Below are 18,395 nucleotides of genomic sequence, written 5' to 3'. Positions count from 1 at the left end.
TGTAGTTCGGAGGGAACCTGAGCAGTGATTAAATCCTCTGATCAGCAAGTATGCTGCCTGACTATTTGGGGCACTGTTTGTTGATCTAAAAGATAGATAGCTTCCCAAATGAACTGTTGTATTTTAAAGATGTCTTGCTTTTGCATCCCAGCATGGTTAGAAACATTTTGAATGGAAAAGTCATAAATAAAACTTTAAGACTTCTATGTGCAAACTTTGAGTGAGTCACTCAACTTTACTGAGCTGTATGCATACCTCTCAACCTCTTAGCACAAGAGATCTAGGTAAAGCCTAAAATATTGAGGGGACAAAGGCCCAAAAGTAGGGACAGATTTTTAAATGTTGCTGTTATAACCTTAAAAAGTTGCTAGAACAACATTTTTTTGAGTTAGCATGCATTTTCTGAAGGCTATAAAGTCTCAAACTAAAATGTACTTCATTGTTTAGTGACTTCAATTCTCACTGATTTGCTAAAAAAAACTGCAAATTGTAAAGGGACACCGAAAATATGAGGCGAAAATCTGGACTGTTGAAAGGTATGGCTGTATGTTTTTTTTCTTACATTGTTTAAAAATGACCACAGAAGTAGTCAGTGTTAATGACTCGACAGGTTCACAAACTCACCTTTGATGCCGGGAGTTCAGAAGGTTGTGGGTTGTTTTCTTACACCAGATACTTGGATTCATTTTCCATTACTTATACTGTAGTGCAGCATTGGGGGGAGGGGCTGCAGTCCCAGTGTGCGTCATGCTGTGGATGAGAGCTTAATCAAAGTTCCCAGTCTGCCTGAATCGATTGTTGCTCAGATGGCTGTAAAAGATCCTGTGGCACTTAATCAGAAAGAGGTGGGGTGCTTTGTCGTCATCATCAGTTATTTATACATGTAGATATCTGTATTCTTTGTCTTAAGAAAACAGTACAATTTCCGTGGAGCCAAAGCCAATTATCCTTTAGTTGCAAGTACCGCCTTGGGGGTCTCCCCTAAAAATAGGTTATATGCACAGTGGGACTAACCTGGTCAACAAAACATGCATACATGCACACATACATAAATACAATGTTAGCCCCTCTACGAATGTTGTATTCCTATATCATGCACCTTTTTTGTCCTTTTACCAGTTATATACATGCTAGCTGCTCTTGATTCTTCCCTTACAAATTAGAACCTATATTCTTTTCAACATTTTGGTAGCTGTCCTTTGTTAGCCATCTCTCAGGTTAATAGATTACTCTTGGATGTAGTACATGGGCATGTGGCATCAATACTGCATTATATAGTGTAAGGATTACCATAACCTCTCTCTTTTGTGCATTCAGTATAGCTGCTGAACTTAGTCATTGCTACTTGTCAGATGTGGTACATCTCATTTTGTTTTTGCCTTTAAGATCACACTTGACTCCACTAGCCCGATTTAAAGGTATCTAGCTCTGTAGCGACATCTTACCATGAGAATCCGGGACAAATTCAGAAATAATCAGTCAGTAATGCCCCAAGATGGGTACACTTTTAAAGATATTAATAGTACTGATTTAATGGAAAAAGGGAACTTGACTTTGCATGCAATTTATGAAGTGAAAGTAGTCTTTAATGATCAGCATTATGTACTAAGTGTAATCCATCACCCATTTCTTCCCAAATCACCAGTTTAAGGAGGGATAGATCAAAAGTTTGAGCCAAAGACCGAGACAGTTGATAAATGTGTTGTTGAAACTTGCCAGTATTGTCTGGCTCACATTTTCTGCTTGTCAGACATCTGCTTGCCATTCATTTAAACTTGGTGTAAATGCTTGCTTTCATTTGTCAAGTTGAATATAATTTGATTGCTAAATAAAGGTAATCTAGCTTATTTTTACCCTCAGCATTTGTCAAGCACCCCCAACCCACATAATTCAGTACGTTTTCTGTATCTCTCATTTCTGTTGTCAACTTACCTCACATGAACTTGAAGTTTCTGACTGCTTGACAAGGTTATCAAGATACATCTGCTTCTCTCTTGTGGCTGGCAGGTAACCAGAGGTGTATGTGCTACTCTGACTGTGTTGATTCCTGCTGGCCCCTATGTACACCTCTGGGAGGCTCCGTGTGTGCCTGCTGTCACACTCCAGCTTGCCAGGGCATCGACCAGCACTTACTGCTTTTTAGCCTGGCACTTTGTAATTCACAGTCATTGCCTGTAGGCAGCCCTGCATTATAAGGCAACCACCTTTCTTGGGGTGTGTAAGCTAGCCTAAGGCTGATTTATCCCACACCATTTTATGTGATCCTCTAGCACTTAGGCACCTTTTCTTTAACATGGTTCACCTGTTTCTGTGGGGTGACTCACCCACCACACTTGGGTTCCCACTCTAGGGTTAGTGCAATTTACTTACCCCCCTTACCAGATCTTGTGTAGCCTACTCATTGTTCTCCCCAAATCTAGTGCAGGTGTGCAGTTCCACTCACAAAGCCTTAATGTAGTTCACGTTTTACAACTCATTAGGTTGTAGTACTCCATTTACTCCTGTTATTGTTTATGGTTGATAAATGAAATTAACCTGATGTAACTGGGTCCAGAAGAATTGTAAGAAGTACAGGCAGTTCATGTGTGTGTGCCTGGTTCTGTGTGCATTTGTGCTTATGCCTGGTTCTGTGTGCATTTGTGCTTATGCATGCAGTGGAGATTGATTGTTTTTGAGCCCTGCTCTGCCTGCCCAGTAGTGTAAACTTTAATATTAAATAAGTGGTGTCCACTTTTGGAAGACATATGTTTCTGTAGTTATTATTTTATTTATTTATTTTTTTTTATAATTTTCTTAGTGAAATTGTCACATTCCATTAGTAGCCTAAAATGTAAATAAAGCATTATGATGATAAAAAGAAAACATTTGTATCTACAGTAGGTCAGGATGACAAATAACTCTGTTAATCTCTCTAGAAATCTGATGTAAAGTACTTTTGTGAGATACAGCCACACAGTTTAAAATGAGTAAATGTAGGCATTTTGTAGCTGAGAAGCACCCTTGAATTGAAAGGAAAAATAGATCGAATTAGTTATTTGATACAGATAAGGCCCAGCCCAAGGGGGAAAAAAAAGTTAATTGAACACTGGCTAAATTGTTCTCAAAATGTCTGCATTATTATCTGTAGCAGATGGTGCAAGACCTGGTCAAGCAGTGAACAGCTTTTTATAGTTCCAAAATTTATATACTTGAATAATTTGCCTTTGTCTTACTAGCTTTCTCTTTCTCGTTTCAGTGCGCCGTGTCCCACCTCGCTTCTCAATCCCTCCAAGCAGTCATGAAGTGATGCCTGGTGGCAGTGTTAACCTCACTTGTGTGGCAGTAGGGTCTCCAATGCCATATGTGAAATGGATGAAAGGTAGTGAAGAGCTCACAAAGGAGGATGAGATGCCTGTTGGCAGGAACGTCTTGGAGGTGAACAGCATTCATCAGTCTGCCAACTTTACCTGTGTTGCCATGTCCTCTCTAGGCATCATTGAAGCCACAGCTCAGATTACAGTCAAAGGTAAACACTTCATAACTTCATTGCATGACATTTTTTCTCACAGTTTCCTCTTATTGTTTATTTTTTAATGATGTACCAAATTGGTATCTAATTTCTGCGAAATTGCATAACTTGCTATTAATTAAAATGTGATTGTATATTGCATTTGTACTTTTAGTGCAATGTCTGAAAGCTAGAATTGGAAATTGGCTCTTGGGGCATGAAATCATTTTTTGTTTATTATTATTATTGTTATTGGTGTTGTTTTCATTATTCATCAGGAGTGTCAAGCTGCAAAGTCCCATATTAAGTGGAGTCCCAGGAAGAAGATTCCAAAACATGTACAGTATTACTGAATGTGAGATACAAGTTGCAGTTGGGTAATGGGCAGAATAAATATGGCCATTATAGAGGGATGAAACCCTAAACGAGACCCAAACAACCCGAGTTTATTTAGTGGCTTGGGCACTGAAGGAGCCTGGGCTTGGAGGTTGGGAGTGAGTGTCAGCTTCTGTTTCACCCATCCTATGAGGAAAGGAGGTGGATCTGGCTCTGTCTATGCTTGGGTAACACTCAAGTGGAAGCATTAGGTATAACACACGTTAATCACATTCTGCCATAGTGCAGGTACACTGACTGGGGAAGTCTGCATATGGAGACTTGCTTCCCACAGCAGGTAGTAAGTACCAAGAGGAAGTAAAAACAGCCATCTCAGGGAGTAGGTTTTGGAAAGGGAGCGGGTATTCCATTCCGTCAGCATGCTCCCTATCACCTGACTCTCACCATGGTTGGAAAGGAATGGGCTGATTAGGCACCAAGTGCAGGAACAAATAAGTTGTTGGGCTGTGTGCTACTTAACAGATGAATAGCTGTTGCCTCCTCCCCCTGCAGAAGGATTTTCCAAGTTAGTTGAAAGGTAGTGATGCCATTGGGCAGATCTGGCAGAGGAGATACTAAGACTCATTGTGTATTAATAGTAAGCCTCATACACTCACTGTTTCTACACCTCATCTGTCCTGGACAACACAAACGACACACACTAACTATACCTATCCGTTGGACAACACAAACAACACACTCGAACTATACCTATCCATATGTGATCATTAACCTATATATGAGTGTATGTACACGTGTGTGTGTGTGTGTGTGTGTGTGTGTGTGTGTGTGTGTGTGTGTAATATATATATGCTCTGTCACGTATATTTGCTTGAATGTATATATAGAAACTTAAATATTTATATACTCTTATTCAGTTGTGAAATATCTTGGAATGCTCTACCAGGTTCTTATCTACTCATTGTATATTTAGTACACTTGTGTTTTCAACCAAAAGGGGTAATATCCTCTTATTGTATACTAACTGCTGTAAAGTCTACAATCTGTATGCTACTACTCTGTAATGTCTCTTATGTAAAGTTTCTTCTGTCTGTAAACTTATGGAGTTTTCTCCCCAGGACTTCGCTGAAAACGGACACTTGACTATCCTGGGAAACAAATGTTAAATAAAATAAATGTACAATTGGGGATTATTTTTTTGTGAAGCAAGCTTTTTTATATTAACAGTTATGATATTGCACAGTTGCAGTTCTGTAGTTTGCAAAAATATTCAGTAAATTAAAAATTAAGCTTTTTAATATTAACAGTTATGATATTGCACAGTTGCAGATGTTCTTAGTGTTTTACTGTTGCAGTCATCACACTTGGGTTATCTGCCTGCAGGTAGCCCTCAGTCGGCCCGAATACCAGAGTCTTGGGATTTCTGTATCTGATGCTATCGCCTCTGCCATGACGTCAGGTCGTCATGGGGTATAAAACATGCAGCCGACCCCATTATATCAGCTTTTCTTACCAAGAAGCAGAAGCAGTTTGCAAGTGCCAGTCGGCCGCTACATGAAATTTTCGTTATTCGAGTTTCAGACCAGAAGTCTTCTAAAACTAAGTACCCCGTTGCGATCCTTTTTTCTTGCTCCAACCGATGTCAGAAAAAGTTAATTGTCTTGGCTGTGGAAAGCAAATACCTCACAGAGCTTTTCATTCTTACTGTGTCACCTGTTTAGGCCCAGACCAAGACGTTCCTCGCTGTCGGTTTTGGGCCCTGTTCAACACCCAAACTATTCGTCGTCAGGCTAACTTTGTAGAGCCAGGATTCTACCCCCTGGCTGCTCTGCATACCTGGCCCTAGCGTCCTTGTTTATTTGTCTACTACCTTGTAATAATACAGTGGGACCTACCTAGCTGGCGAAAGGACCCATGCAAACTATCTTAACAACAGATACTTAATAGAAAGTTTCTCGCTGTCCGGTAAAAGTTCCCTGTTACCTAAAGAGGCAAGAAAGTACGTGCTGTCTTAAACTGAACACTTACCTAACAATTTGTGTATGCTTTCTAGCATGCTACCTAGCCAGGATATCTAGCAGCCATACCCTCCCTCTACTCCTAAAGGTATTCTCTTACAGGTTCATAGGTTGATACTAGGCTCTCTGCCCTAGGGCATTTATAAGCCTAGCCAGAGTGTGTTTGGCTTTCGCCACCCTTTTAGATTAGTAGACTGTGCCTTTGAATAGTAGGTCACAGAAGATAGCCCTTTTAAGGTTAGTTTACTGTGCCTCTGTCTAGCAGGGACACAGAAGAGATCCCAGGGGTAAACTTCAATCTCCCATCCACTCATCAAGATTTCTCTTGCAGAGGGTCCGTGAGGGACTCTGCCTAACTTGGACTGGGATTTTGTTCCAGAGTGAGGGGAGCATCTGGGATATGAATCTGTCCCCTCCAGCATGTCCTATTTTATTTCTGTGCTGAGGTTTAAGTCCCTGGAGCGTGTAGCTCTAAGGGATTTGGATTTCCTGAGGTGGAGCATGTCCATTAATTCTGGGTTGGGCATGGCTTTATACGTCAGGCACAGATCGCCTCTGAGTAGGCGGTAAGCAACTGAGTAGAGCTGGAGTTTCTTTAGCCGAACTGCATAGGGCATCTGTTTGAGTTCCTTGATCCTCTTGGTGAGGTACTTTTGGGGTCTTTCCAGTTGCTGCAGGTGTCGGGTAAGGTACATCCCAAATGGGGCATTGTATTCAATTATGGGCCTGTTGAGTAGAGGGGCACAATGACCTCTCTTGATCTAGATGGAAACCTTTCATGATAAGGTGGGCTATATAGAAGGTCTTTCTAACCACTTTGGAAACGTGATTGTCAAAGGAGAGATTACTATCTACTTGGGTCCCCAAATTCCTAATTACGTCTTCCGTACTTAATGGATTACCACCTATGTGGTAATTTGTGGACAATTTTTTTCCCAAAGGGGGTGACTATGCATTTTTTGGCATTTAGCTTTAGGCCATGGCTCTGGCACCAGTTATCCATCTCTGTGACACCCTTTTGGAGGATGCTTGTGTCAGCCGGAGAGTCGATTATGGCACCCAGTTTGCAGTCATCTGCAAACTTGGTCAGCCATAGTCCTCCCGTGTTTGCCTGTACCTCAGAGAAATATATACCAAACAAGAGAGATCCCAGGACTGAGCCTTGTGGGACACCACTTGTAACTGGTTTAGAGTCTGACATGGCACCTGCAATTCTGACCATGTGGGTTCTATCCCTGAGCCAGTTTGCAACCCATCTTGTGACATAGGGGTTGATATTTAAGCTGGTGAGCTTATTTATGATGCCCGAGTGGGGTATTGTGTCGAAGGCTTTTGCTAGGTCCAGGTAGGCTGTGTGGACTACCTTCCCTTCGTCTGTGGCCCTTGTAACTGTTTCAAAGAAGTCGACCAGGTTCAAGAGGCAAGATCTGCCCTTAACAAAGCCGAATTGGGTAGGATCCAGTGTCTGGAGGTTCCCTATCTTTGTTTATGAGTTCCATGATGATACACTCTATAGCTTTGCAGACCAGGCTAGTCAGGCTTATAGGGCGGTAGTTTCCGGGGTCCGTTGTGGCACCACCTTTGTGGAGCAGGACCACTGTTGCTGTACGCCATTCCTTGGGTACATATCCTGTAGTAAGGCTGAGATTGAACAGTGACTTTGTGCGGGTTAAGTTGTTCTTGGAGCTCGTGTAAGACGCAGCCCGGGACACCGGTCCCATTGATGCTGTGTTTTTTGCTTTGGAGAGGGCAGCTTTCACCTGTTCATCTGTGATGTCAGGGAGGCTACACTCTGTTGGGATAGACATTTGCTCTTTTGGGGAATTTGCACTGAACCTGTCTGCCAGGATGTTGGCAATGTCTGTGGGTTCAGTGTATTTTTTTGTCATTTTGCACTAACTCAGAGCATATCTGGGAGTTGCCACCCAGGTTCCTGACATAATTAAAGAAGGCCTTGTGATTATCTTTAGTGTCTTGTGCAAATTTTCTTTCGAAGCTGACCTTAGATGATTTTATGAGGGATCATAGTTTCTTGCTAGTACTGATTAGAGATGCCTTCCCTTTTTGGGATTTTGCTCTATCATGTAGTAGTTTCCTCCTTTTGTTCTATAGCTTATTTATGGCCGGGGTCCACCAGACAGGTCTCCTGCCTTTGGCGGAGTGAGTCTTGGTTTTATTTGGGATAGCACGATCCATGCATTCCTGTAGGTGTCCATAGAATGTGTTTGTAAAGGATTCTGCGATTTGAGCCATATTTTCCACTGGCCCCGGGGGCTTTGAAGGATACCACCTCGGTTTTGAGAAGTGTGAAGTTTACTTTTGAGAAGTTCTTCACCATGGTTTTCTTGGCTGGGGGTGGGGGCGGGATATGGATGTCCAGTGAGATTCGTTTATGGTCTGACCTTACCAATGAGGGGTATACCTCTGGTGTGGAACATAGAGTCCCCATGTTGGTGATGACCAGGTCCAGAAGGTTTTCCCCTCTTGTGGGGGTGGTGACCAGTTGTTCCATAGGATTTGAGTTTATAAATTCTAGGAACCGTTGGGCGAAGTTGTTTGGGCTTGAGTAGTTTTCCCAGTCAATGTTTGGGTAGTTGAAGTCACCCAATATAATGGTGTTTGGAGAGACCTTCATATTCTCCAGTGTTCTCAGGAAAGCCGAGTGGGGTTCCTGAGTTTGGGAGGGTGGTCTGTTGCAGGCTACAAACTGAAAGGCAGTTTTGCCCACTGTTAGTTGCACATGGATGGTCTCCGATGCTTCCTGCAGTGCCACTAACCTGGAGGTGTGGGTATATTTGATGTATATGGATACTCCCCCTCCTTTTGTGGTTTGGTCCGAGTTTTGTGGCCGAAAAGCATGGTATGAAGTATAACCTGGTAGTGCTGGGGTGCTTTCGGGAGCCTTGAAGCAGGTTTCTGTTACTGCACAGATATCACTATTCTCCATACTGAGGAGAGCCTTGAGTGCGTGCATCTTGAGGTTTAGACTTCTGCCATTGAGCAGCATTACCCTTAGTTTGTTTTTCATTGTGTTGTCTATGGAGGTGGGTTTGTCTTTTGAGCCTTGCCTAAAAAAGGCACTATAGGGGTGGCAAGAGCCTTAGCCAGTATTCGAAAGCCCAGGGGTGACAGGTGCAAGCCGTCCCTAGCGAAGCAACATGGCTTGTCGAGCATGTCATCCCAGGCTGACAGACACTGGATCCCCTTTAAATGACACCAATACTTTAGCCAGTTGCTAAAATTGATCATTTTGTCTTTATACTGTGGCATCATTTTTGGTGAGGGCAAGATGCTACTCAAAGTCAGGGTCATACCGGCCTGGGCTACATGACCAGAGAGCTTCTCTGTCTCTTTTCATCTAGTCCAGGGAGGTACGTCTCAGGTCATTCACACCAGCATGGACAATGACGGAGTCATATTTGTAATTGCTTTGGAGTGACCTGAGTGCATACATTATGTGGCAGATCCTGGCACCTGACAGGCAGCTTACAGTGACCTTCTCCTTGTTCAGTCTGGTGAGTGGGACATCAGTGTGTCTGACAATAGAGTCACCTATTACAAGTGTATTAGGTGTGTTGTTTAGCCTTAAGGGCTGTGACTGTGTGGCACAATCTGATACGTGGGTATTGTTGTGGGGTAGGGTTTGCTTGGATGTCCGCTTTGGAGGTGTCTGCTGCTTAGGCAGATTTTTATTTAGAGCCTCCGAGTATGTTTTTGTGTATTTATGTGTTTGGTTTGCTGATATGCAGTAGGTCTATGTGAGACTGGAATTGTGGTGTGTGTGGTTCCCTTCTCGTCCTGACTGACTGAGCCAGTATTGGGTTGAGAGAGCTCAGCCTCCAGTTTGGCTATATAGTTGCATCTCTCACATATATTTGAGCTTGTAGGGAGGAGGAGAGGGTGGTCTGTTTACATAAGGCAATTGTAACATTGCGTCAAGATTCACCAGCTGGACTGGAGAGTAAACCCTAAACTGACATTTGGACATGTCAGAATAGTATAAGGAACTACTTTTTGACTGATCAGAAAGGACCAGTAGGGAGCCAAGTACTTAAAACGAGTATAAGAGGGTGTGCTGCTTTAGTTTATTAGTGTTTACTTATAAGATTTCTTATAAGAGCAAGTGCAGGGCTTTAGGATGAAAGTAGAGTGCTTACTTTGAGCTTTAGATCAGTTCTAAGGGAAAAAGTGAAGAGCAGACTTTGTTGAGCCGGCAATAGTTTAAACCTGATTAAGCGGCGCTGCCCAATGCTGCGCTATGCGCAAAATCACGCAAAACCGCGCAAATGCGGGTTTTAAAGCAGGGGAAACTGAAAGAGATAGGAATTGACCCAAAACGGCCAATAAGCTACTAGTTTCAGGGCTGAGGCCACTCCTCCAGGGACAGATAGGCTGCTCAAAGCTCCCCACTCTCACTGGTGAATAGAGAAGCTTCCTCCTATCCAAGTAAGGATATGGGCAACACAGGAAACTATACCACAGTCCGGAATTCAGCAAAGCCTGAAATCTGGACTAATCTAGTTCGGCAAAGGCCGGGAAAAGAGAATATTTTTTTGTTTTTTTTTTCTTTTTTTCAGAGAACAGCAGAACACCACACAGAAAACACTGTAAATGCTATAAACAGGCTAGTACACTTTAGTGTGTTGCCTACAACAGTTATACAATACAAAACAACTAAAAATGATAAAAAACAAGTGCAAAAACTGTAAAATGTCTATTCTATCCCTCTATCCCTTACACCATCTATTTATTTCTATCCTTGTACTGTCTCCTGCAACTGTTTCTTGAGCTTTGCATACCTTTTACCAACCATCGCTGCTCACCAGCTTCGGCTGCAATTCATTATTTGCCCACTAGATGGCACCATAACATAGGCTGATTCTTAGCACTGTTTGCCCTCACATTAACTGGTGTAAGGCTCAGACCCTACACTAATTAGGATAGCCTAAGGAACTTTTCTCCTGCACAGTCCTAGAAGCTTTTTCTCATCCTGCTATTACCACTCGTATCTGAGACTCCCTCCCAATACCTGATATCCATCTCTCTACTGTCCCTTACCTTTCACTTCCCAGTTTCTACCCTCCATACTTACCAGTACCTACTGAACTGTTCCTCAGAATTCAGCTGCACACAGATAGGTTTTCTGCTACTCCTTAGCCACTTGTTTTCTAACCCGCTCCGTTCGCCCTGCGGGCTCACTCCGCTCCCCTACCCCCAATTCCCACCCACCCCAGTGGTCCTAGATTTATACCTCATAGGACACTCCCCTTCCCCTAATTGTCCTATTAGCTCATTACTTTTCCCTACACACTAGATACAGATACATCCTTTCTCACATTCCACTACAGAACTATCTCTATCCTTCCTGGCTTTCTTATCTATCCTGTTGCTACTTTACTTACATCACTCCCCATTCCACCATGCCTTCATTATATCAGCCTAAACTTAAAAACTTACTCCTCTCTCTTACTGCAATACACATACTACTCATAGCACTCATACTTACATGGTATGAAAACACACACATCACTGCATCCCTCCATCCTGTAAAACAAACATCACCTATCAATCTACGTACTACCCACAACCATGCAAACATCACCTCTACCTCAACCTACCTCTCCCCAAAGTATCATAGGCTAGCCCACATTAATCTCCGACAAACCAGAAAGTCACTATATACTCTCTTCAAACTCCTGAAGCTCTTACATACATTTCAACAACATCCTCTTCTTCATGAGGATATTCACCCTAACCCAGGGCCTAACAACAATACCCTACTAAATCCCCAACAGCCCCAAACTACCACTCATATTATCTTGAACAAAAACTGCTAACTCCTCATTGATGGCCCATCTTAATATACAGAGCTTAAACAATAAAATTAGCCAACTGCATACTCTACTTGGACATACATTCCTTTTATGTCCTATGTCTAACAGAAACCTGGTTCAAACCAGGAACAAAAGATAAGTCATCCCACCAGGGTACAATATAATAAGGTCAGACCGAAAAACAAAAAAAGGTGGGGGCGTAGCAATTTTTTATAAATCTGATCTAAATATATCTCTGGTAGACTTTCAGTTACCATTAGATAATCACGTAGAAATCCTTGTATCTAAACTCCAGCTTAATTCTAGCAAAGCTATCTATATAATATGCTCCTACCTACCTCCAGGCAATAATGTCAACACCCTTGAAAATATCCTGTGCTGCGCCTCATCTTCCTTCCCTCAAGAAACCTTAGTACTTGGAAACTTCAATATAGACTGGAACTGCTGTACTTCCAATAAACCTTCAATCCATATAAACTTGTATGGCTTTTCTCAATTTATTACCACTCCAACAAGAATCCGTAAGCCTACTAACAAAGAGAGTACCTTAGATTGGATCCTAGTAAGAAACCATCCCCTCAGTTATATAGCAGACAACCCTACCTGATGATATTAGCGACCGCTTACTCACCTATATTATTAGGCATAAAACCTTCTTCTCTAAACAGCCTATTTTTTAAACTATAAGAAACAGAAAACACTTTAATGCTATAAATTTCCAAAAAGAGCTTGAAGCCTGTGATTGGTCTCCGTTAAAACAACTCTTCCTTGATGAAGCAGTATCCTATTTTAACTCCAAATTTTTACAAATGCTGGAATACCATGCCCATAGTCGATCTATTAGAACCAGATGCAAATCAGCACCTTGGCTCTCTAAAAAGACAAGACAAAAATCCTAGTAAGAAATAAGATCTGGTCTAAATGGAGATGTACTAAAAGCCCAACTGATTACCATATCTTCAAACAGCACAAAGAAATCTATACTCCTTCATAAAAAAAAAAACTACTGCCTTAAACTCCAAGACAGGCATCAACAAACCCCCCAAATATTTTGGACAGCTATTAACAGACTTTTACACCCAGGACACTCCAAGACTCCAACTCATTCAGCACTTTCCCTAAGTACACCTAAGGAGATTGCTGACACCTTCAATACCTCCTTTACAGAAACTGTGCAGTCTCTCGCAAATTCCTTACCTCTTGTTACCCGAACCCTCCCATTCTGCATGACTTGCAAACTCCCTACCTTTCAACTAAATCCAGTCTCTACATCTTTCATCCACACCTTACTACTAAACTTAAACCATGTACCCCGTCCGCTGATCTCTTACCAGCGGAATACCTGTAAATTGCAGCTAAACTTCTCTCCTATCCAATTTCCATACTAATCAATAGAACTATTACTGAAGGTTCTATCCCATCTCTCTAGAAAATTTCACATATAATTTCCCTTCATAAGGGTGGTAACTCAACCGAAATATCTGTCATCCCATAGCCCTGCTCTCCCGGCTAGCCAAAATAATAGAAAAATGTATCCACCACCAACTACTTGATCACCTTCTCCAATATAACCTTCTAACAGACTCTCAACATGGTTTTAGGCCATACCACAGTATTACTACTGCTCTACTATACTTCACTGATTGCATCAATAAGCATCGCAACAACAGTAGGCTTTCTACTGCTCTGTTCATAGACCTATCAAAAGCCTTTGATATGGTGAACCATCAATTACTACTACAAATACTAGAACAATACTCAGTCAACACAAACACATTGCAGTGGTTTAAATCCTACCTAGAAAACAGACATCAAGCTGTTCTTTCGGACAATAACCTTTCTACTCTTCTTCCTATTACTCTTGGGGTCCCACAAGGCTCCATCCTGGGACCTCTCCTCTTCTCTATCTTTATCAATGACCTACAGCTAAATATTCCACAATCTACCTGCATACAATTTGCAGATGATTCCACTTGTGTGTTCTGCCACCTCCTCTGCCGAGCTTCAAGCTATCACCCAGTCAGTATTTAACTCAGATGAAAAATGTTTTTTGCAACATTGCCTCCTACTAAATGCCAAAAAAACAAGTTACTCGTTTTCACTCCTACACAGAAGTCCCCTCCAATATGTCTAACTGTCAAATCCAGCAATGGTACTATAATTACACCTGATCCAACCAACAAGCTCTTAGGAGTAACAATAAATCACAATCTCAACTTTGACACACATATTAACACTACAATTAAAGCTGTTAACAGATAACTGGGCTCACTCTATAAGATAAAGTCCTTCTTCACCCCTGAAGCCAGAACCACCATTGCCCATACCCACCTGATCTCTCCTCTCCTCTATGCTTCATCTATCCATACAAATCTTTCCAAAACTAACCTAAACAAACTAGCAACCTCCTACAACAACATTGCCAGATTTGCTACATGTTCACCATATAAAACCCATCACTGTTTAAATCTCAATCAACTAAGCTGGCTTGAATTCCAAAACCAGCTACTATTTCAGCAACTTACAATTACCCATATGATTCTCTTTCACACGGATAGGACTCCTATTCTTTGTAGCATAGTCACTCCGTATAGAAATCTTACTACCCTACGCTCAGCAAATAAACTACAAGTAACCACCCAGAAATCCCTTAATAAAGCCGGGGACTACCTATTTTCTATTTCCGTGGGTAAGAGTTGGAACAAACTCCCCTGCAACCAACAATTACTTTCATCCTTATCACTTTTCAAACACCAACTAAAACTACACCTTAAAGTACATTAGTTATGCCCATGTACCAACCCAAATTAGCACTAACCATCTAGTATACTTCCTTCCCCCCCCTCTATTACCCACTAGGGTGCAAATACACCCTCTTCGTAATCAATATTGTAGTTTTCTTATTTCCTTCTTACTTCATGAAACTTGCTCTTCACTTTTCTAAAATCCTTCACTTCCTCCTGATATTGTCTGTGTCAGTGTTAGTACTTAATGCTACCTATGAAATTTCACGCAATGCGTTTCTAGCATAACAACTAGATACTTTCACCCTTTCCTCACTTTTTTGTCTAACTGTTCTCAAACTTTATACCTCTTGTATATACTACTCATACTACTGCTTAGCCAACACCCTCACTTATCCTTCTCTTTTGTTGTTTGTTCCTTCTATGCTAACCTAAACCTACTTTAAATTTAATTATTATTTACTATTTTTAATCTTTGCTGTTTGAAGCTATTTTTTGACTACATTAGACTATACCTTTTGCTGTAACTGCATTTTTTTTAACATGCATTAATTCTTATGTACTGGGGATGCACAACCCAGTGCATTTCTTTGTGCTGGTCCCAAGCCAGGATAAATGGGGAGGGTTGCGTTTGGAAGGGCATCCGGCATAAAATTTTGCCAAGTCATACATGCAGACAACAGTACAGGTATACATACCGGATCGGCCGAGGCCTGGGTTAACAACGACCACCACCAGTACTGTTGGCCAACAGGGTGCTGGCGGAAATTGGGCTACTGTTGGATGGAGGAGAAGAGGGAGAAGGCATGCCTGAACGCAGGTAAAGGCTAGGACTGTGATAGTGAGGGTCGGAACTTTGAATGTTGGCAGTATGACTGGTATAGGGAGAGAGCTAGCTGATATGATTGACCGAAGGAAGGTTGGTATAGTGTCTGTGCAAGAGACCAGATGGAAGGGGAGTAAGGCTAGGTGTATCGGAGGCGGGTTCAAATTGTTTTATCATGGTGTGGATGGAAGGAGAAATGGTGTAGGCATTATCCTGAAGGAACAGTATGCTAAGAGTGTTTTGGAGGTGAAAAGTGTGTCGGATAGAGCAATGTTTATGAAACTGGAAATTGATGATGTAATGATAAATGTTGTTAGTGCATATGCGCCACAAGTTGGGTGTGTGATGGATGAGAAAGAAAATTTTTCGAGTGAGCTGGATGAAGTGGTGATCACTGTACCCAAGGGTGAGAGACTGGTAATTGGAGCAGATTTCAATGGGCATGTTGGTGAAGGGAACAGAGGGGATGAGGAAGTGATGGGTAGGTATGGTGTTAAGCAAAGGAATGCAGAAGGTCAGATGGTAGTGGATTTTGCGAAAAGGATGGACATGGCTGTGATTAGTATGTATTTTAACAAGAGGGGAGGAGCATAGGGTGACATACAAGAGTGGAGGAAGATGCACACAGGTGGATTATATCTTATGTAGAAGGGCCAGTCTGAAGGAGATTGGAGACTGTAAAGTGGTTGCAGGGGAAAGTGTAGTTAGGCAGCATAGGATGGTGGTTTGTAGGATGACATTGGTGATCAAGAAGAGGAGGATGAGTGTGAGGGCAGCACCAATGATCAAGTGGTGGAAATTGAAAAAGGGTAATTGTGAGGTGATGCTCAGGGAAGAGGTAAGACAGGCACTGGGTGGCAGTGAAGAGTTACCGAATAGCTGGGTAACTACAGCAGAGCTAGTAAGAGAGATGGCTAGAAAGGTGCTTGGTGTGACATCTGGAAGGAGGACAAGGAGACCTGGTGGTGGAATTAAGTAGTACAGGAGAGTATACAGAGAAAGAGGTTGGCAAAGAAGTGGGATAGTCAGAGAGATGAAGAAAGTAGACAAGAGTATAAGGAGATGAGGTGCATGACAAAGAGAGAGGTGGCGAAGGCTAAGGATAAGGCATATGAAGAGTTGTATAAAAGGTTGGACATTAAGGAGGGAGAAAAGGACCTGTACCAATTGGCTAGACAGAGGGACCGAGCTAGTAAAGATGTGCAGCAGGTAAGGGTGATAAAGTATAATGAGGGAAACATACTCACAAGCGGGGAGAGTGTGTTGAGCAGATGGAAAGAGTACTTTGAGGGGCTGATGAATGAAGAGAATGAGAGGGAGAGAAGGTTGGATGATGTGCGGATAATGAATCATAAAGTGCAGTGGATTAGCAAGGAGGAAGTAAGGATAGCTATGAAGAGGATGAAGAACAGAAAGGCTGTTGGTCCAGATGACATACCTGTGGGAGCATGGAGGTGTTTAGGTGAAATGGCAGTGGAGTTTTTAACTAGATTGTTTAATGAAATCTTGGAAAGTGAGAGGATGCCTGAGGAATGGAGAAAAAGTGTTTTGGTACCGATTTTTAAGAATAAGGGTGATGTGCAGAGCTGTAGTAACTACAGAGGGATTAAATTGATCAGTCACAGCATTAAGTTATGGGAAAGAGTAGTGGAAGCTAGGTTAAGAAGGGAGGTGATAATTAGTGATCAGCAGTATGGTTTCATGCCAGGAAAGAGCACTACAGATACAATGTTTGTTCTGAGAGTGTTGATGGAGAAGTACAGAGAAGGTCAGAAGGAGTTGCATTGTGTCTTTGTGGATTTAGAGAAAGCATATGACAGGGTGCCTAGAGAGGAGTTGTGGTATTGTATGAGGAAGTCGAGAGTGTCAGAGAAGTATGTAAGAGTGGTACAGGATATATACGAGGGTAGTGTGACAGCAGTGAGGTCTGCGGTGGAAGTGACGGATACATTTAAGGAGGAGGTGGAATTACATCAAGGATCAGCTCTGAGCCCTTTCTTATTTGCAATGGTGATGGACAGGTTGACAGACGAGATCAGACAGGAGTCCCAGTGGACTGTGATGTTTGCAGATGACATTGTGATCTGTAGTGAGAGTAGGGAACAGGTGGTGGAGACCCTGGAGAGGTGGAGATGTGCTCTAGAGAAAAGATTAATGAAGGTCAGCAGGACTAAGACAGAATATATATGTGAATGAGAGGGAGGATAGAGGAATGGTGAGGTGCAGGGGGTAGAGGTGGATGAGTTTATATACTTTGGATCAACAGTTCAGTGTAATGGTGAGTGTGGAAGGGAGGTGAAGAGAGTACAAGCAGGATGGAGTGGGTGGAGATGAGTGTCAGGAGTGATTTGTGACAGACGAGTACCAGTAAGAGTGAAAGGGAAGGTCTACAAGAGGGTAGTGAGACCAGCTATGTTATATGGGTTGGAGACAGTGGCACTGACAAAAAGGCAGGAGTCGGAGCTTGACATGGCAGAGCTGAAGATGTTAAGATTTGCACTGGGTGTGATGAGGAAGGACAGGATTAGGAATAAGTATATTAGAGGGTCAGCCCAGGTTGGAAGGTTTGGAGACAAAGCCAGAGAGGCAAGATTACATTGGTTTGGACATGTGCTGAGGAGGGATGCAGAGTATATTGGGAAGAAGATGCTAAGGATGAAGCTGCCAGGTAACAGGAAAAGAGGAAGGCGTAAGATAAGGTTTATGGATGTGGTGAGAGAGGACATGAAGGTGGTTGGTGTGATAGAGCAAGATGCAGAGGACAGGAAGAAATGGAAACAGTTGATCTGCTGTGGCGACCCCTAATGGGAGCAGCCGAAAGAAGAAGATTGTTATGTAGTAATTTACTGTTTTGATTTATTTTCATTTGTAGTCTTGATGTTCTTCATGTTTCACTGTTGCAGTCATTATATTTGGGTAATCTGCTGGCAGGTTGCCCTCAGTCGGCCTGAATAACAAAGTCTTGGGTCCTGCGTCAGTTGCTGTCTCCTCTTCCATGACCTCAGTTCGTCAGGTGTATAAAACATGCAGCCGACGCCATTTTAATCAGTCTTTCTTGCCGCGCGGCACCCGAAGCAGAAGCAGTTCGCAAGTGCCGATCGGCCAACTCCTGAAATTTTCGTTTTCGAGTTTCAGAACTGAAGTTTTCAA

The 18,395-nt window shown here is 42.4% G+C and overlaps 1 protein-coding gene across 18 annotated transcripts in view; it reads left to right on the top strand.

Moving 5' to 3' along the window:
* PTPRF (protein tyrosine phosphatase receptor type F) overlaps window positions 1–18,395 on the top strand; it is a 3,404,399-nt gene that overhangs the window by 2,231,934 nt on the left and 1,154,070 nt on the right. For all 18 annotated transcript variants that reach the window (XM_044085436.1, XM_044085429.1, XM_044085440.1 and 15 more), the window contains one exon: window positions 3,236–3,505. In XM_044085436.1, coding sequence (XP_043941371.1) covers window positions 3,236–3,505 — 270 coding nt within the window. The remainder of the gene's footprint in view (window positions 1–3,235; window positions 3,506–18,395) is intronic.

This window comes from Protopterus annectens, chromosome 10.part0 (genome assembly GCF_019279795.1).
Source record: "Protopterus annectens isolate FY-2018-M chromosome 10.part0, PAN1.0, whole genome shotgun sequence".
Lineage (NCBI taxonomy): Eukaryota > Metazoa > Chordata > Ceratodontiformes > Protopteridae > Protopterus > Protopterus annectens.
The sequence above is the reverse complement of the archived record's forward strand: the minus strand, read 5'-3'. Positions and strand labels throughout refer to the sequence as shown.